Source organism: Oryzias latipes, chromosome 15 (assembly GCF_002234675.1).
Source record: "Oryzias latipes chromosome 15, ASM223467v1".
Classification (NCBI taxonomy): domain Eukaryota; kingdom Metazoa; phylum Chordata; class Actinopteri; order Beloniformes; family Adrianichthyidae; genus Oryzias; species Oryzias latipes.
Window position 1 is genome coordinate 24,244,309 of NC_019873.2, and position 20,783 is coordinate 24,265,091.

A 20,783-nucleotide genomic window follows, 5' to 3' on the forward strand; every position below is an offset into this window, starting at 1 on the left:
GCTCAATACAGCAGAACTTTAAAGTTTCTACGTGTTTTAAAATAGATATAAAAGTATGGGTGTTATAGCAAAATCAATCAAATGTAACAGGATTTTTTAACCCTTGTGCTATCCTAGGCACTTTAGCATTGGGAGTTGGGTCATCTAGACCCACTAGACAGTGCTCTGAACCTTTTTTCTTCAATGATTTGTGATCTTCACTGATGTCCATGGATTACATGAAATCTTTCCACCTTTATCCACCTTTGTCATGGTAGGGAGAACATGTCAATGTAAGGGTGGGGTCATCTAAGATAGCACAAGGGTTAACTCACTGTGTAGGGGAAGAGAAACAGTATGTGCAGTGGGAAACATGAAACTGCTTTGGTACAAAATGAGCTGTTGGAAAATATGTTTTTTCTGCTTCTTCTGTGCAGTTGTGGTGTTCGCGATGAAAAGTGTGAAATAAAATGCTCAAAAGGCCATAACATGACCATTTAATGGCGTGTGTGTGCCTTAAAGGAGAGCTTATTGACTCTGTACAAGGTTTGATCACACATTGCCCCCACACATCAGCTCCAGCTCTCATTCCTGTCTGTCTGTTTGTGTATGACTGTCAAGTTATTTTTGCCCCACTTGAAGGGGAAAGCATCAAATGGAGGAAATGCCAGCAGGACTCCACTCATGACTCAAGAACTCCATGAATGTGTCCCTTTTCTTTATTTGTATTTGATTTTGGACAGAGACCTTTTCCAGTGTAAATGAGTGGTTGAAGAAACCAAACAAGGTGAAAAACCTGTACAGAAATAATACTTATGAAAATATATTCTGTTTTACAATTAAATTACAAATAACTATACTTTACATTTCAATTAACAAAATATAATATTTCAAATTATCAAGTTTCACACAACAATGAACCGTGATCAATTAATCAAGCAGACAGAAAATACATTTCAAAACAATCCACGTCTAAAGCGCACCGATAAGGCGATAGACAGTTGATCTCTAAAGGTACCCCTGAAACAGCTGATCAACCCCCGATCACTTCCGCATCTTACCGGCTGCCTCTCCACTTTTTTAGATGCCTTGGGGTGGATTTTCCTTTCATCTGACGGTTGGCCCGAACGTCTGCTTCCCTCAGCTCGCCTGTCAGATCAGTGATCACCTTTTTTGCGCGACACGTAAATCACCATGCGCTCACAGGCACGCTGACGCGGATTTAATTAATCTCACCTGTTGCGGTTGACCTATTTTTGGAATCTTATTTTTCTTTTCAAATATTATTCTTAAATTTTATAAATCACTTTTGAAATATTAAATTTCCACCCTGATTTATCCTTTTTCCACCACTTTAATTTACAAATACACACTTTTTCTTTTTCCCAGCATTAAGTGAGATTTGACCTAACAATGACAATTGATCTCCATGTGGTGTGACCCACAGCCAGTGTTGATAACATTTTGATAACAATCTTTGCTCCATTAAACCAAACAGTAATTCAGCAGAAGAGGAACACTGTGACTGACTGGAGAGCAGGCGGCTTAATAGACATTGGTAATTAAATTTTATCATGATAGCATATCATCAAAAAAACATCTGCAGTGACGTTTTATCAATAATAAAACTAAGCCTTTAGATTCAGTGTGTACCATTTCTACATCCTGCATGGACTGATTAAGTTCTTTTGTCAGTTTGCAGCCTTGCTCCTGTTCTTGGGGGGGTGCATGATGGACCAAAGCAACAACTGCTAAAAACACTGGATTTACGCTCCATACGTCAAGGTAAAGATAAAAATAAAAAAAATGCCCAGGAAACGTGAATGTGAGGTTTTGGATTAAAGCTGTCAGCTCACGAGTCTGCAGAGGGACATGTGAAGAATAGATCAGAATCTGTATGAAAAGACCACCAGTGTGCTGAAGACCAGACTGCAGGTACTCTTCAAAAGATTGATGCAAGCTGGACATTTTTTTCAATTTAAAACCAGTATGTCAAGGAAATAGAACCATCGATCTGATAATGTTTAAAAGGTATTTGAACCAGGTTAAACTTTTATTACCACGTCATTTTTACAGCAAGCCCAGAAGACAAAAGAGGATGTGATGAGCATTGATCATGATGCAGAAATGAAACTATTGATATGCAAGTCAGTGAATCTAAAATCAATGACAGAATTATAAAGAAATTCAAGTGTTGTGTTTACAATACTGTGTAAAATCATTTCATTAGAAATGTTGTCTATGATTCACATTTTCAGGTGATTCCTGGCTGGAGGAGGATGCAGGAGGAACCCAGCCCTGGACTCTGTTACCTGCTATGTAATTATTGAATCTCACAATGCTGAGATTCTTCCATTACTGAGGATCTGGCTTTCTGCTTTCTTCTATACAGTAATGATAACAGCACTTTTGAAATGCGGCTGCCGGAATTTGAAGGACCCAACAAATCGGTAGAACTGCATCATAAACTTTAAGGCTAAATCAATAGAAATGCATGATTGAGTTTAATACAAAAACAGAAGAAACTGTTTGCACTTTCATCAAAATCCTTTTAAAGTTTCAATTCCATTCCTCTTTTCACACGTAGATGGCAGCGAGCATCCATGTCAGACCCATTCTGACGGCTTCCACAACAGCTGAAATGAAAGTTTAAACTTTTGTTGACGATTTTGTTCAAACAAAAGATTGATTTCCTGTTTAGAGTCTTTTAGTCTCATAGGTGTAAGAATTGATGACGCTTAGACAAAAACATATATAAAAAAGACACGTAAATGTGTTTTTATTTACCACTTTTGTGGAAATTTCAGTTTTGGTTTTGCCTTTTAAAGGGATAAAAACTAAACATTATTAGGTTAGAAAATAAAAAAAACCTTCACGAATGACCATCATAGCAACTTAATGTAAATGTGTAAGATTAATACCTTAGTAGAAGTAAACCGTCGTGCATTTAGTTTGACAAATGATGAGTTTCCAAAAGTAACAAAGAATAATAATCTTCAAAGTCTGTTTATATGGTATTTTTTGCATTTCTGAGCCATTATTGTATTGTTTTGTCCTTTTAATACTTGAAGTACAAATGTGCTGATTAAGTTCAGAGCAAGTGATATTTTGTTTCCCTTCTGAGGATTAATCCTGAAGGACTGTTTGTGTACCTCTGGACACAGTGCGTCATGCAATGGAGTGCTGAGTGATTATATACTGATGTGCAACTTCATATATGACCTATTTAACAGCACGTCATGCATCCGGCAGTAGCATTTTGGAGTCCAAAGCAAATAATATTAACCCTTGTGCAGTCTTAGATGACCCCACCCTTACACTGACGTGTTCTCCCTACCATGACAAAGGTGGATAAAGGTGGAAAGATTTCATGTAATCCATGGACACCAGTGAAGATCACAAATCATTGAAAAAAAAAGGTTCAGAGCACTGTCTAGTGGGTCTAGATGACCCAACTCCCAATGTTAAAGTGCCTAGGATAGCACAAGGGCTGAAAAAATATACACTTTTGAAAAATTGGACCACTTTTGTTTTCTTTTAATTTCAGTGACAGCAAGGGAAACCTGTGAAGCTTTCATTATTCATCCTAAAACAGAAATTGTAAAGCACGCTCAGACAATAGGTGAATTCCTCCCTGAATTCAAAGAGCTTACACTTTAAATTTAGTTAAATTTGATAATCTATGTATTTTTATAGTGTCATATGCTTTAACCGCTGTACCATTTGCCTTTTATCGATTCCTGTAAATATTATCACTAAAATCAGGAAAAATAAGCACATTTTTTAAAGTGTAACTCTAATTTTAGTTCAGTTTTGCATCAACATTTTTGAAAGATACATTTGTAAAAATGTATCTTTTTAAAATGATTTTAACACATAATTTTTGTGCAATTCTGTGCAAAGACTTATCAGAGAGCAGTTTTTTATTCTTTAACTCCCTGCTCAACCAAACAATTGACAATAGAGAGAGAGAGATATATAATGATACATACTTACATTAGAGAGATCGTTTTTTATCTGTTCTTATTGTTTCAAACAAAGATAATTTAAAAAATAAAACAACTGCTTTTCCTGCTGTCTGAATTTTCAAGAATTTTGCTTTTTATTTAAGTGTTGTCTTTGGACTGAACTGCCAGTAATGAATATTTAGAAAAAACACATCAGCTTCAACATAGGCAACACATGACACCTTTTTAAAGAATCCATTCATGTTTTTTTTTTCTTTCAGATGTCTGTAATCCCCTGTGCGTGTTGATAAATTTCCCTCTAGAAAGTACCATACTTTGAACATTATTCTTTAGAAGTGACACAGAGAGACTTTTTTACTCACTTTAAAAGTGAGTTCATAGGAAAGTCCCAGGTGTTTTTTCGTTGTTGTTTTTTTTGTGTGAATTTTGTGTCAACCTCTGAGTCAGATCTGCTCATTTTATTTAGGATGAATATTCGAGGCTTGTCAAAGAAAAGCCCTGAGCCTAAGGTACAGAGCAGACAGAAGTAGTCAGTGTGGGATAAAAGCAAGTAAAATGCAATTATTTTTGTCAAACCATATCACAAAGAAGAACAGTTTCTGTTTGACAGACAATAAAACCTCAAAAGTTTTTTCTTTGCTTTTTTTTTTTTTTTTACTGACAGTTGACAGTTATGAGCTTAGTCTCTAAATGAAAACGCTTAAATTAGTCATTTTTATTAAAAAAAAAAACTGAAAATTGTGTGGGCTCCTTTTATCGGACAAAAGTGATTTTTTTCACAATTGGAAAGAACAAACTTCAACCTTCTAAATGTTAAAGAATTCACACAGCTGAAAACTATGATTCATTGTTTGTAAAGAAATGTCTTTAAATATAATATAACATTTTGTGAACTTGGAAATGAAAAAAAGTTTTTTTTTTGTTACTTTCTTTCACATAAGTGCTACATGATAAAACTTGACCTCTTTAAATTGGATTTTTTTCTAAAAAATAGCTGTAATTGGTCGTATGCCCCAGAATAGGCCTTTTTAATATTTTTTTACGCTGTGATGAACTAAAACAAGAGCCTTGAAGCAGAGCTACATCAATCAGTGTCAGTGAAGCACTCATATGTAGACCAATTTAATCTCTTTTGACCTCGTTGGGCTCTCTCTCTCTTGTGATGTGAACCGATTTTACACACGATAATTGAGCCAGAGTGGTCACAGAACATTAAGAGTTGCTGTAATCTGCATGAAATGTTAGGGAGGCCTGGCTGACTTTCTCAAAGTCAAAATTGCTCTGGGTTTGGAGATGTTTTCTGCCTAAAACAGCTGTACTGTTACAAATACATCTGCTACATGGTGGATGAAATTGAATGTCAAAAACCCTGCCATTATAACAGCAGATTTGGAGATAAAGCTGTGCATTTTCTTTCAAACATATTTTTTCACTATATTTGCATATCGTGATGTATTCCGTCTTTGCGTTTTTGACTGAATGAACAAGAAGTGACAAAAAGATGGACGGGTACCATCTGTGCAATTTCCTTTTTTTTTTTTTTTTTTTTTTTAACTTGTTCTGTCCAACAGCTGAGCAAACAGATTAGAGCTGAAGGCTTTTTGTGTTGGACAGGTTTTACTATCACAAAAAGAGGTTATATAGCTTCAAGAAACTAGAGTGTAGATTTGTATAAACCCCTTTTTGTCGTATTATTTTTTATTTATTTGTTACATTTAGTGTGTGTGGCGAGGGAGAGGGGAAGAATGTGAGGGGAGGGTGGAAGAGAGTAAAAGGAAGAAAGGTGAAAAGGTGGGGGATACAAGCACTGATTTGACTAAGTTATTAATTTAAGCTGTAACAATTATACCAGATCTGCTGGAAAGACGAATGTTACATCAAAGGTGAAAATCTGACACTAAGATGAGCGAGAAAAAAAAACTGTCCATCAATACACTGTAGGTAAGGAGGAGGGATGAAGCAGACAGGGAGCAGTGTGGAGTGTGCACGTGCACGTGGGGGTGGAGATACATGCATGCTGCCGACGTGAACCGTGTGTTCATAAAGGGAGCCAGATCCTACCCAGCCAGACCAGCCAGACCAGGAGAGGGGAGGAGAGCCCCCCAGGCCAGAAGCCCCCCCAGCATCCGGACCCAGGCAGCCCGGGAGGGGAGGAGGAGGGGACCGCCCACCCCACCAGCCAGGCACAGAGAGGGCCCCCCTACAGGGGCCCCCCCAATGCCCAGAGGCACAAGCGAACCCAGTGTCCGGCCCCCAGGCCACAAGACAGGAGCGCTTAGCCGTACCAGGCGGCAGCCATGGGGGCCACCGGGCGCCGGACACCGAGACAAAGGCCAGGGACGAAGCCAGGGCCCCCGGAACCCAAGAGCCGGCCACCACCCGACCGGCGCCCCGTCCCCGCAAGCCAGCCCAGGCCCGCGACCTTAGCAACCCAGGGATCGCCACGCACCCACAGCCACAGCCACCCCCCTAAAACCCTACGCACTACCACCCCCCCCGCCATAATATCTGACCCCCCCTCCCCAACCCTCTCAGTGCCCTCCCCTCTCTGTGATGGGGAGGGAAAGCCCCAGAGGGTCCCAGCGAGCCAGCCCCCAGGTCGGTCCTACCCATGCACTCACACACACATACTCACAATCATCTGGTTCCATCTGTGCAATTTCCAAAGAATTGAATCATCAGTGAAGATCCCCTTATAAGCAAACACTCCACCAGACACCAGAAATGGGTTTGTTCATTTTTTATCCATGTTCACCATTCGGTATCTGTTTGGACAAGCTATGATCAAGTAATCAAAGCATCAAAAATTCCATTTCTTTCTACCTCCAGACTTTACCAGATGGTAACTGTGGGATGTAACTACTTTTTTTCACACGTGCTGAGATAAAAGTTTAAATAAATAACAACAGAAACAGAATCAGACCCATGTAAGGACAAGAAGCAAATTAAAATGTGTTATTTAAACTAAAAAAAAAAACTCACCTCTTTGCAGTTGAATGTCACTTTTTATTTCACAAGTCTAGTCATAGAAAGAAAGAAAGAGCCCAACATTTATTTCTGCAGTCATCATTTTCCTTCATTAAGATCAGAGTTATTTTGTTTTACAGCTCAAAAAGCTCAGACATGGAAGAAAATAAACCAGATCCATAAATTAATTAACATGAAGGTACCCTTCTTAAGGGACATGTAACAAAGCTAATGTCAAAAACTCCCCAGATTTCTATATGGTTGGGATTTGCTAATGAAAATCCTGCTTTTTTTTTTTTTTGCAGAATCACAGCTGGTTGGTAAAGCTCTTTCAAACTTCTCAGATCAACCCACAGTGTTTTATATCAGAATAATATATAAATAATAACAAAGCATAATTTAACTCTCTGATTTTGACTTCTTATAGCTACATAACTGATAATGCAGTATTAAGTAAAACTGGAACTTTAAATAATTTGGTATATCAATTTATCCAACCATCACTAACAAAGTGCATAGTTTCATTTAAATCTAAAGTTACCTGTCCTTACTTTAAGACTTTGAAATTTCAGCCAACACACTGAAACCATCCACTAAAGAAGAATTACCAGCAGAGGCACTTTGGAAATATTCAAAACTAGTATTGAAAGAAAATGCAAAAAAGCTTAAACTGAAATTTTGTGATGAATCTCTTACGGTCCTAGCTCTTTATTGATTTGCTTTTTTAATTTTGGAGTCACAGGGTTCCAGTTAAGCAGAAGTGATGATGGAAAATCTCTACCAAACCACCTGTGCGAAGCAGTGAAAGGTGATTTACTGTGGCAACCCCTGATGGGATGTGCCAAAAGGTGAAAAGCAAAAACTACTATGGTAACGTAACCCACAAGGTGATGTTCTCGCATGTGAATGCCACATAAGAAGTTAATTGTTCCAATTAAATTGGAAATATTTTAAAAATGGGATATTATTTGAAGAGCTGCAAAACAAATCATGAACCTGTCAAAATTCTATAGAACAAAAATATTTACTTTGAAGCCAAATAAAATGACAGTTTTAGCATCTTTATCAAGACATATACTTCTTTAATTTGGAATAATAAAAATATTCCCTTTCTACTTTCCATTCGGTTTCCCAAAACATTCCAATAGTTAACCAGCTCTTAGCTTATTAAGCTATGCCAACTTTTCTCATCACATGTTGTTGTTCTGTAAGCCTGTTCATAAACAGCCATAACTCTCCAGTATTCTGGTTGGTTGCCATAATCATCTTTTCTGTTGCAGAAATATATCACAGCTTCCTGTTTCTTGCCAGGGAGACCTTGGAGTTGGTCTTGCGGTTCAAAGCGCTGCAGATAAAGTCACCGGCCTCCATCACTTTATCAAGATTCACACCCTGTAGAAACATCATTCAAATGTATGTTGATTTTGTCTTTGCAAGGTGCAGAAAAAGGAAATCCTGTTTCGAAAATATTTAAACGTGAAAGATTTGTTCCAGTTATGCTGAATTTAAAGTCATGTTTTGTGTGAAATAAAGATTAAGAGTAGCAGGTTGAGTGTAAACAGAGCAACATAAGACAGTGGTGATTTAATTCATTGATTTCAAGCAATTTTCAAGAATAAAATCAAAGGAAAAAGACAACAAAAATAGACAGAAATATCAAATCTATAAGGATATTGTTTTAATAATTAGTTAGAAAGTAAAAAAAAAAAAATATTATGTTGTCTTCCTGAAATTATAATAGTACTTATTCATTCAGTACACTTACATGACACATTGAACCCATTAAATAGGATTGTCAAGTATATTTGGGGGATAGAGTTTGATTAATTGGTTTAAAGAAAGTGTGAAGAAACAAACTTGTATAATCCCACCTCTAATATTTACTTTTTAATACCAACTGCAGAAAATTTCACACTGTATAGACATCGATGTAGATTTACATAGACAACCTGTGAACCAATGTGCATTGACGATGCTTCACCAGCAGGGGTAGGAATAGTTAATTGTCCAAGCTCAAGCTTTTTTGAATCCTCTTAGATTATACAAACAAACACCTTTAGAGCAGGATGTCTGCAGAGCCATCCCTCTACTAAAATAAACCCCAATAGTCTGTACCAATTTAGATTTTATGGGATCCTATATGTCCAGACTTAAAAATACAGCAGATGGATACATACGTACTGTTTCTATGCCCATGCCATGGAGCATGTAGACAACATCCTCTGTGGAAACATTCCCAGATGAACCTTCTGCATAGGGGCAACCGCCAAGGCCTGCTACTGCAGAATCCACCACCGAGACCCCCATCTGCAACGGCCAACAACAGGAACAAACTTCACCTCGGGGAGAGTACAGGAACAATGAACCTTGTTCCTTTTGGATTGTTCTGTCTGGAGCACCTTGCCAGACCTGTGGTTGGGATTTACAGCTGTTCCAGAAATCTGTGGGCTTTGCAGCTGAAGATGAGTGGGAATGTCCCACAGTGTGGCTTAGTCATCCCCTCTGTCAGCTTAAACCTCCACTGTACAATTATGTCCTTGTTCCTACGAGAAGAGCATTTAAATGCTGAAAGGAACATTTCACGTGTTTCTGATTTTTCTCCTTATTACTTTTATTTTTACAGTCTCTGGCTACAGGAATTTGCTTTCTGGCCACACGGATGAGCTGTTTTTTTTCCCGTTGACAAACTTATTGTTGCAACTTTGGCTCACAAGGGTGTTCAAGAAGGATCCTTGTCCTGCAGAAATGTTTTTTTGCAAATGATTTTTATATTTCTTATGTTAAAAGGTTGTTCAAATAAATGCAAAAGTTACACAATTGTTATTTTATTTCATTTTGAGTCCATGATTTAATTTTCTGTCAAAAGCTGCATTTTTTTCCTGTTTTACATAAAACTTCAATGATGTTTAATAATCACTAGAGGCCAGTTATTTTTTAGGAGGCAAAGCATGCTCAATTGCCTGTCAAATTAAGTGGACTTAAGAATTTTGGATTTTTGCTTCCATATTTTGAAATGCTGACCAAAAAAAAAAAAAAAACTCAAACATTTGTTTTGTTTTTGAATGTAATTTATATAAAGTTTTACAACAAGTACAGCATGTTTTCTTCTAAAAACAATCTGAAACCAGACCTTCAGTTTCCACACATTATGAATGTCTAGGTGAAATTCATAATGCTCAGACATTCATAAACATTATGAATGTCTGAGGATGTTTTCCACATGTCCTCAGGATTATCATGAGAATTTTAAAGTTGTTCTCCAGGTTCCATGGTTGAGCCAGATGTCAGAGGATCCTACAGTGAATCAAAATTAACACACTGATCCACTCAATGGCCTGGGGTTATGAGCTACTTCCACCCTGTGGAGCAGGACCAGGCAGGCTAAATTAAAAAAACCCTCTATAGCTCTTTTGGAACAATAATACTAATTGGTTTCTTTTTCTCCAGACAAGAACCTACTTCTTTCAGGGACTGTCTGAGAGAGCTGTAATTGCTGTTTGTGTTGGCAAAGGAACAGGAGGAGGTGTATGCTACTCTAGTGTGCCGCGCACAAGATTTCCTGACCTTGGTGAAAGCCAGAGCGGGAAATTGTACGGAGCATTTTATTTTTTTTATATATATAAACACAAAGTTGTAATCTAGTGTGTCAGTCCTCCTGCTTGCAGCTGCTATCTCCACGTTTTCAGCATGCACTCACTGTTCAGCAGCATCCCCTGTAGCTCTGGTTACTAATCATGCAGGAGTTGGTGGTCAGGAGCTTGAGCTAGCCCATGCCCAGTTAGGTTCACATTGTCCAGAAACCAGATGTGTTAAAAAACCATATTGAATGAGCTGCGGCTGTATAAAAACACAGCATTCCAGGGTAAAGACACGGTCAATTTTGAAGCCGGCACGATTTTAGGATCAGCTTGTTGACATTCTACACTCTGACTGGATCAGGTTCGAGATGGACATGTTCCGATTATGGATTTCCATGTGCGTCACAAAGGAGTATTCAGATGAGTGTATTAAGCAGTAAAGTTTCACCTACTACAGGACAGAGAGACTGAAAGGAACAGATTCAGACACTGCTGACACATATATCACTTCATTCCAGGAAGACGTAAATAATGTTGCAGTGAGAGAGCAAACCCCACACAAGGGAGGGGCTTTAAAGAGAACTGTCTAACCAAATAAACAGAATGAAAATAATTTTGGGAATGTAAAAAACAAAATTATACATAACTTTAGAAATATTAGGTTGTATATATCTCAAAAATGTTCGGTCTACAGATGATGATAAATCTGTATCCACAGTTTGTTCCTAAAAATTTGTTTTTGTCTTTGAAAGTTTAGTAAAATTTCAGATTAATTAAAAAACACTATTTTTTATATTTTACTTTTAGAAGATTTTTTTTTTTGTTTTTGATATTTTTGGATTTAAACACGATCCAATCACAGGAGTACTATAGTGGTGCTATCTAACTGCTAATGTGCTCTTTTGATGGTTGTTCATCATTAAGAATAGTATCTTTTAGTTTAAAGTTACTGAAGCTGATTGTTTGAAAGAAAAAAAAGATTTATTTTGTGAATAAAAACATTAAATTGATATTTTAGTTCTTAAGACTACTACAACACTTTCTCTAAACTTGAAGAAGCTTATTAGACCTCTAAATACTAAAAATGTAACTTTAATAGTGTCAACTTTTACTGTAATTCACCTAATTTCAAAACTTTAACAAGCTTTTTCTTTATTATAACGCAAGGTTATGCCTATTAGAAGGCACTGACAATGTGAAAAACATAATAATGAAATATGTAGCTGTATAGTTAGGGTCAAAAGACACAAACCTGCAGAAAAATGCAGGTATGAGTAAAAAAAATCCCCATTGCCAAACCACTGAAATCTAAGTACATACATTGCCATTGTGTGACCTGCCACAGTAGGTTCCCGACAAAGTCCCCCCTCCCTCGCACCTATTGAAGAAAAAATAAGGAATGTCTTTATTGAGAACAAAAGAGTTGATTCAGGCCTGACAGCACCGGGGGAATTCATTTCTCTCACAGTTGGTGGTGTGGAGTTCTGGCACACCATAATGAAAAAGTTTGATAAAATCTCTCATTTCCGTCTTGTTTATGGGTGAGCAAATAGTAAGCTAAATATCCCTTGCTGCTATTATTTGCAGTGGTTGTGGGAATCATTCAGAATATGATCCAAATCAGCAGATCACCATGTTTCTCTCATTTATATCACCGTGCAACATCAAAGAGAGCGTTAAATATTTTCTTACCATCTTTAAGTCATCTTTTTTCAGCACAGAATCATAAATCAGACAACTACTTGAGAAATTGTGTAATATTTTCTTTCATATAATCAACTTTAGGGATTTTTTTAAAAGTGAGAATCTGTGAGAAACATCATACCACCAAAGTTTAGAGGCACGTTCAGAGGCTGCAGCTCCATTCATCTCATGCTCAGCGTTGAGCAAACAAGGGGATCGTTTTCCACGGGCCTTTAAGCACAGCATTGTCAGAAAATTCAACAGCCAAGCGACAGACGAGTCAGGAGCCCCCCCAGGGCCTTCTATCCACCTCACTCTCAGTTGCATTGTCCAACAGACACTGAATAGGTGATCCTTTGTGCTGACCTACTCTCTGCTGACCCCCACCCCCACCCCCCAATGAGCTTCCTCCTGTTCAGCAACAATGTGCCGCGGAGAACTCATATCTGCGTTCCCTCTACTTTATGCCTGCATGCATGTCAGGTTTACAGTCATTGCTGGCAAAGTGGCAAAAAACATCCCAATTATGGAGTTTCGACAGAACTTTGCAAATCAATTTTAATTTTATGAGCTGTCTAGAAGCTCAGCAAGTTGTGGTCAAGACATGACAGGATGTGAGCCGAGATCAGAGGCCCGCTGGAAATATCTGATGTTAATTAGGATGCAAGTTTTTTGAGTCAACTGGCTTTGTGAGTATCCTTAGATCATGTTACTTAATGCCCCTCTGGCTCACCATTTATCCATAATTGGCCTGTGGTTCTTCAATAGGACATTCATATTTATTATAAAAAGATGGATGCATTCGTGAAAGCAAAGAAACCACAAACTTCTTACCAAGCTTTTGCAAAATCAGAGAAGGATCAAGGTGATGATTCATTGTTGTCTTGTATCGTCCCCAAAGCTAACCCAAAAGTGATTTTTTTTCTAACTAACTTATGTAACTGTCTCCAGACCTAAACATGTGACATCACTCTAAGAGAAATTAAGTCTGTTTTCTATCCTTCCAGAACTCTCAAGACTTCCTTTTTTCCCCTTGAATACTCAGAAATTAGAATTTTCAAATGTCTACTATGTTTCTTCACCAGCCTTATGGCGAGCTCCTGTATTTGTAAAGATGCACGTTTCACAAATGAGTGGTTTTGTTATTTTTCTGATTTTGGTTTTCCAAGAGTGGAAAGGTTCCCCAGCACTGGAGAAGTCTTTGAACTTTTCCTTAACATGTCAGGAATTTCAGACAGAATTCTCAAAGGTGATGAAACCAAGTATTATTAAGACCATGACAAGGTCTTCCTTTTTTTTAAATTTAATTATGTTACCGACATTTCAGTCCTACAGAAAAAAAAACTCACAGTGTTAAGGAGATGTTTGTCTTACAAATCTAGTGTAAGCAACCATTGTGGTACAATTACTACCTTAGCGTATCGTCTGTAAAAAGAAAATTAACTCATATCAGGCCTCCAGTTGTCCTAACTAATTTTTAGCAATTCATTTAATAAACATAACTTAACTAAAGCCACCTGCATCAACTAAGGCAGACTGAGCAGTCATTAACTCCCCCCATCTTTTGATCTATTTTTAAAGCGTTTTTTAAAATATGATTAAAAAATAAAAACCTGTGTCGTTTTCGAGGACATTGTTTCTGCAGAGTGGCAATAGTTCATTAGAAATTTCCCTCTGAGTTGAGGGCGGAACTGTTGCTGCGGGGTAAGCCCATCTCCATTTCCCATCATCCCTCTGTTTACACTCTCTTCCGCTAGCTTACAGCCCCTTAACCCAACATAACGTTACCCGTGCAACAAAAATGGCAAGCAATATTGGAGCTATGCAGCCGTTTCTATATATGTATGTTCTCCATCATGAGAAGAATGTCACAAGAACATGTTGAAACACCATTTTCATTGGAGTGGGTCTTTAAAACCATTAAAAAAAGATTGAAAACACTGCATTTTAGTTTTGCACATTTTATTTCTGGCAATTTTCTTTTATTTTGGAAAGAAAGATGCAGACCTAAAAGGTTTTTTGCCTAATTTAAAAAAAAAAATCCAATATCTGCTAGTGTATTCAATTGATGAAAACTGAAGTCCAGTCTTAATTTAGAAGTAAGAGTGCAGAAAAGAGGAGTATGTTAACTTTTACATGTTTGATTGCTGACTGCCTGAGTAAGCTTTCTGGACTGCTTTTGTGCTTTGGTAAAAATCCAAAAGCACTAATGTGTATAAATGTCTTCTTTTGGTTTAAAACAGAAACGGCGGCTTATAAAATCAAATGATAGAACATTTTTAGTCTCCAGTTTTTTTTCTATCACATTTCTTTAATGTCAGCTAATAGGAGGTTAAAACTCATCCCTCACCCCACATGACAAAGTGAAAGACAAGTGCATAAACATACTTTTGTGTGGCCCACAGGGGGCTCCTTCTTCTTTATGCTTTCCACACAGATATCATCCACAGATTGTTTTTAAATTCTTGTTTCCATTAGCTGGTTAGCAGCAGCGGCAGCAGCAATCTGTCTTATCTGACATATAGTGAGCAGTTTATACGACACAAATATACTTTCTGTCTAAAAGAAGAAGAAAAAAATAACAGTCACCACCTGGATTTAACTAAACAAATGGATTCGAGCCTCCAAGTGGAAAAGTGCCCGAGTGATGAATATGTTTCAGATGGAAACAACTCATTTAGCACCCAGTGGCTCCTCATTCATTAAACAACCCCGTTGGTAGACAGTTTGTGGGAAAGATGCTGCTCTGTTTTGGGACCGTCACATTCGTATAAAAATGAGTACAGTTAAGGGAGAGTAAATTTGAGATTTTAAGAACGGTAGAAAACACATTCATTTTTTAAGAGCTTAGCGTCTAAAAAAAGTAACAGTGTTAACAGAGTTTACTTTCATAATTGGTTACGTTTAGCTAGATATTTGCACAAACGTATAGTAAACAGGTATAGTAAACAGAATGCTGGTTAAAGATGTTTTTACTTTTAGGAGAGTCTCAAGACAAATCTACCAAAAGAAGATTTGATTTGATAGGAGCCATAAACATAAAACTATTGACTCCAGATTAATATTGTTACTAATTAATTTTGTTAACTGTGATGAGAGCATCTGTGCAAGAAGAGCACTAATGTGGGTGACCTACATTAGTGCCTCTGTTGTTTAAGTACAAACTGACCAGTGACATGTTAGGAAAAAAAGATGTCTGCTGACTGCTGGAATAAACTAGAAAAGCAGATTTTTCCTTCCTGGTGTTACAACAATATTGCAGAATTTTAGGATACATTGAACTAAAACTGAGTTTGTCCGTACAGATGGCTGACAAAGAATTCAGCCGCCACCACTCTTCTATAACTGATTACAGCTCAGGTATGAGGGTCAAACTGTTCCATCATCAATGCAAAATTAGCCATAAATCACTGAAAAAGATCATTGATTGACTGAAATGTAATGATGTTTCAGTGAGTCAAATGATGTTGTTTTTGTTTCTGCAATCAAATAATCACAGATTTTTGAATATGCTTCTAAAAAAATTGTTATTGCCATCAAAGTGCCCACTTTTTAGCTATTTTCGTCTCATATACTAAAAAATTTCAAATTTCTTTAGTAGAACAGGTTTTTCTGGGATATCTTGTCAAAAATTCTTTAAAAAATCTTACCTGTAGAGCTGTGAGGATGTTAGCAAGTGCCTGTCCATATGTGTCATGGCAGTGAACTGCAAGAGCACTGATGGGAACTTCCTGCGTTACTCTCTGCAGCATCTGCAACATGGAACCTGGTGTTCCAACACCGATAGTGTCCGCTAGTGAAATCTCATAACATCCAATTCCATATAACATACTTGCCACCTACAGAAACAAAAATAGACAAACATTAGAGTGTAAAACGAACATGCACTATGAGACAGATGTGGGTAACGGAGCCAAAAACTCTATTTTAGTGAACGTTTTACTTAATATTACTCGATCAGAAAAATAAGAAAACGTTAAGAACAAAAAGGTAAGTAGCGAAAACTTACTTTAAAACTGATGATGAAAATGTTAAAATATTAATTCAATATTAAAAAATGATGCTGTTGCCAAAAAAAAAACAACAACAACAAAATAACTACAAAAAAATAAAAAGAGAGAATATTTAATGCATTGCACCTCTGTAACAGTGTGTAAAATTTCTCTTGGAAGTACAGTTTCTTAAGAAGTTACTCAAATGAATTTAAAGCCCGCCATCCACATTTGAATCTCATAACATTTTGTTTGTTCAATAAATACAATATGCATCTGGTTATTTTGCATTTCTAAAAAGGAATGTAGTGACTTTAGGAACAAAAGAATTCTGTACAAAAATGTCAACATATATTCTCAAAAAAAGATTATTATTTTGTCTTATACATTGTTATCATGAATTTGAAATAAAAAAGTTTTTTTTAGTTTGACATTTTACCTCAGCAACCTTTGCAGGCTCAATGCGACCTTCATAAGGGCATCCAAGAGCACAAGAAACATACCTGAAACCAGAACAAGTTTATTAGAGTTAGAATTTTTTTTTATCTTTCAGCACAAAATGTACATTCATTCCATGAACAAAAAAGCAAAAAAAGCTTTTTCTTTAATAAGACATTCCAATAAATCTTATTGAACAAATGTACACAGGACAGCCAAAGAAATAAACCATTCGATGGGCTCACTAATTCTTTTAAATAAATGTTCGTGAAACTTAGAACCACCAACACTCAAATTACCAATTAGCTGCTGCTCCTGTCATTCAAAGAAAGACAATACTATATTGACAAACAGCCAGAATGACTTATTGAGCTATACAAGCGAAAAGCTGCTGTATTTTCCTCATGGGATCTCAACCCTGAAACAATACTTGGTAATTATTTAACAACAAAAGGCCTTCATCGTGCTTTTGAATAGCATTGTGCTTCAGCGGTTATTCTTTCTTTTCTTAAATTAGACAGGTGAGGCTGAACAGAAAATCAGAAAGTGATTAGACTGATTGCTTAATGTACATTCAAAAGAACACGTAGGAAACACTAACCCACGGACTGGAATTTGTTGCTCTTTGGCAGCCTTAATGACTTCCTTAAACTTCAGCATGCTGTCATCAATGGAACAGTTAATGTTCTTTCTGCTGAAGGTTTCTGACGCAGACCCAAACACAGCCACTTCAGTGGCACCAGCTGCAACCTTCAAGTAAAAAAAAAGGAGGAATGAAAAAGCTTATGTAAATGTGCAGGAGGGGTATTTAAATAATTCCTAAGGCTGATGCAACAGGGAAAGAATTTAGAGATGATACCTGACAAGCCTGAGTAAATGTGTTATTTTTTAAATATAATTAGGTATTGTACACATCATCAGTAAAAGAGCACAGAAAACTCACAGCATCCTGGAAGCCTTGCATATTAGGTGTCAAAACAGGGTACTGAACATGTGGGGCTCTCTGGATTCCTCTGAGGACATCACTGTGATCTGACATCTATAAACAGGTAGAAAAACAGATGATGCATTAAAATAAGCTAAATACATCACAGGAGTGTGTTTTGGGACATCATTGACAAATGTTCCTACTTTCTATAAGAAGCAGGAAATCCATCTCATAAGCAAAACATTTTTGTATAATTTTGTCTTTTTTTCAAGTGAATTTGGTCTTTTCCATATGAGAGTACTATAAACAAGAGAATGAAATGTACTTTGCAAACCCTTTGATGGGTCCAGCTTCCATAAATCACTCTGCACTCCTCCATGCACCATTTGTTACCTGCGGCACCCACTTTGAAGAGACGAAGCTGGTGGCCTCGATCACAGAAAGGCCTGTTCCTGAGAGCATGTCTATCAATTGGATTTTTACTTTTGTCGGAACAACTTCCTGAGGCAAAAATAAAACAAAAAAAGTAGATTTGTGTAAGAATGGGAAAGCAGGTAGGCTACAACAAAGTCGGGGTTTTTTTCTCTTAACATTTTTGGATAAAATTTCATCTTAAAAAATGCAAATACAATTGCAGCGTACCTTTTCGTTTTGAAGTCCATCTCTAGGCCCAACTTCTACAATTTTTACAAATTCTGGATACTTGGTCTATTAGGAACAGAAAAGACACTTTATTGGGAGATGCTTTGGAACTCAAGAGTGCAGTCAGCATGCAAAATCCCTGAGGGCATGCGACCTCAGACATCCATGACTTAGTATCTGACAACCTGAGAGCCAAAGCCTATCATGTCATGTAACTGCAAACTTGGAGATGTGTCATGCAGAAAACATCATCAGGGTAACTCCACTTAAACCACAGAGAATGTTCGGGTTATCAGCTTTTTCATTTTTAAGGAAAACACTCAATGGATGTGAGCGAGAAACACATTGCCACTTTACAGACTCTGTTGTTATTTTTGTTGATTAAAACCTTAGAGTGGGGTCTCTGTGGGCTGCAACCTCTCCTGACAAACTGCAAACAGAACTGGATTTCCTGGAGAATGTGTTGCTGGAATTTTAACACAACTGTTTTTGAGACAAAGACAAGAACCTGACACTCACAACACATACTAAACCACATTTAATTGTGTTCAAAATTGTGTACTAAACCTGAAAGTTCTGTAAAAAAATTGTGTCTATTGTGCATTTTGCAAACTTTATGTCTGCACCTCATTGATAGCTATCACACACTCCTGTGAGAAAACAACTTTTCTCTGAATAAATTCTCTGTATTATTGGTTTGTATTTTATTCAGACAAATGAAGATTAAAGATGTTTATCCAAACCTAACTGCAATTTTTATTTAAAACAAAGCACAATTTTTTAATACATTTTATATAAGCAGTTGAAATTTACCAAGGTAAGTGAAATTTTTGACAACAAAAAAGAAAACACCAACACATTTGGGTGCATTGGTTAATGCGTGGCTTTTCCAACTACAATGTAGATAAACTAAAGTTAGGTGATTCAAGTTTTAAGTGAATAGTGGTAAAATTACAAACAGTGATGTTTATTTCTTTCTCTCTTGACAATTTAAGTTGTTACTTTTATTTGCTGATTTTTATACTTGAATAAACGTTTTTTAAAATTACCTTCACAAGCTCAGGGAAACACATTTCTGTTTGTGAATTCCACATCTAATCAGATCTTTTTACTATGAAGTATTAGAGTTCATTATAATCTCACGATACGGTTTGATTTTGCTTTTGTTTTTTGAATTGAACACAGAAGACAATGTAACAATGGATAACTTCTATCAAGTTATCCAAGACTGTTAGCAGTCAAATTATATTAAAAAAAAGGATAATTACTTAAACTACAGATCAGTTGCAGCTATAGTAATAACATCTTTAACAGTGATTGTTTAATCAAATCTCTATGTTTCTTTAAAAAGCACCTATGTGACTGCACCTTGGTCTGAATTTGAACTAAAATGGCAATCAGGACATGAGGGGTTGTCTGTATGCAGCCTTCCCATCAGAAGCCAGTCATGTGGCCTAGCATGTGTTCAGGATTAAAAACAAAAGAAAACAACACCCACCTTCTCTTCCTGTAGCCAGCCTCTTAGCCAGGGGTAGTCCTTGATGAGTTGCTCATAGCTCAGGCAGTGCTTTACTGCGGTGGGGAAGTTACCCATCCAAATCGCTGCAGTTTAGCCGGCTGCACAATCCTGTGACAACGACCAGCTTAGATGTGCTAGAATGCTAATGCAGGCCTTTAGTTGAACCTCCTCGCTGCATTAGGAGGTAGTATGTGGACGGCTGCCGATGATGGACGATGACTCAGCAGCTGCCATGGCAACCACATCTCTAGCAGATGGGTGTTTGGAAGAACGGGAGGGGTTGGAAGCATTTCTCTTTTAGGATTAAAAGAGGCTAGAACTGAAAAGAAATTGACTTAATCATGACTGAAATAAAGAAATGTGTCAATGTGATAGGCGTTTCAATACATTAGGAAACATTTGGCTGATAAACATTTAGTTAAATAATCAGTATACAGCCAAAAAAGAATAGAAATGAAGCCCAGAAAATTACAAAAAATAAAAAAAGCAAAGATTTTAGGGAAATAGTCTGCTTGGATTGAGCTCCTGTGACTTAAAGGGTTCGAGGGCTTCCAATGCCAGACATGCCACTGTTGCCAATGTCAACTCCACAGTGTAATAAAATCCCTTGTTAAGGCAGGGCAACATTCACCAAAGAAAAAGTCATTCTGAACCCAGATGTTAACAATAGAGAGGCTTAATGAAGTGCTTGCATTCAACCATCTCACCACAGTAAACTGCTCTGTGATGAGAGACCCCTGCCTCTCTCTCAGGGGAGGGGATTCAAATGATCAGCCTGGAAAAAAGACTTTTTTGTTGAGGGAATTCAAGCTTGATGTTTATCGGATGCCGCTCTTTAAATGTTTAAATCCCTTTTTTTGGGGTGGAGTGTTGATAATTATTTGTGTTTTTTAATGTGCACATAAGCTATCAATTCTTTTTAAATTCAGAAATGCTTTAAAGACAATCATTAAAAAAAAAAGCAAAAAAAGCATCATTTACATGCTCCTTTTAGAAAGAATATTGGAAGATGAGCTGAGGTTAGAGCTGATCACTTATAAGCAACAGTTTTGTTTTCATGCAGAGAAAGAGAGCAACAGATGCAATATT

The 20,783-nt window shown here is 37.0% G+C and overlaps 1 protein-coding gene across 2 annotated transcripts; it reads right to left on the bottom strand.

Moving 5' to 3' along the window:
• Nucleotides 1-6,939: 6,939 nt before the first annotated feature.
• On the bottom strand, nucleotides 6,940-20,020 carry hmgcll1 (3-hydroxymethyl-3-methylglutaryl-CoA lyase like 1). Of its 2 annotated transcripts, none has more exons than XM_023963596.1 (9): nucleotides 19,674-20,020; nucleotides 18,176-18,241; nucleotides 17,927-18,034; nucleotides 17,549-17,644; nucleotides 17,207-17,355; nucleotides 16,607-16,670; nucleotides 15,826-16,014; nucleotides 9,092-9,221; nucleotides 6,940-8,306 (listed from the first exon to the last, which is right to left on the bottom strand). In XM_023963596.1, exons 1-9 carry the CDS (start codon nucleotides 19,767-19,769, stop codon nucleotides 8,293-8,295), a joined length of 912 nt encoding a protein of 303 aa, XP_023819364.1. In that variant the 5' UTR covers nucleotides 19,770-20,020; the 3' UTR covers nucleotides 6,940-8,292. The 2 variants fall into 2 exon arrangements, with proteins under 2 accessions (XP_023819364.1, XP_023819363.1); XM_023963595.1 differs by having other exon boundaries at nucleotides 9,096-9,221; nucleotides 19,674-19,986.
• Nucleotides 20,021-20,783: the final 763 nt, after the last annotated feature.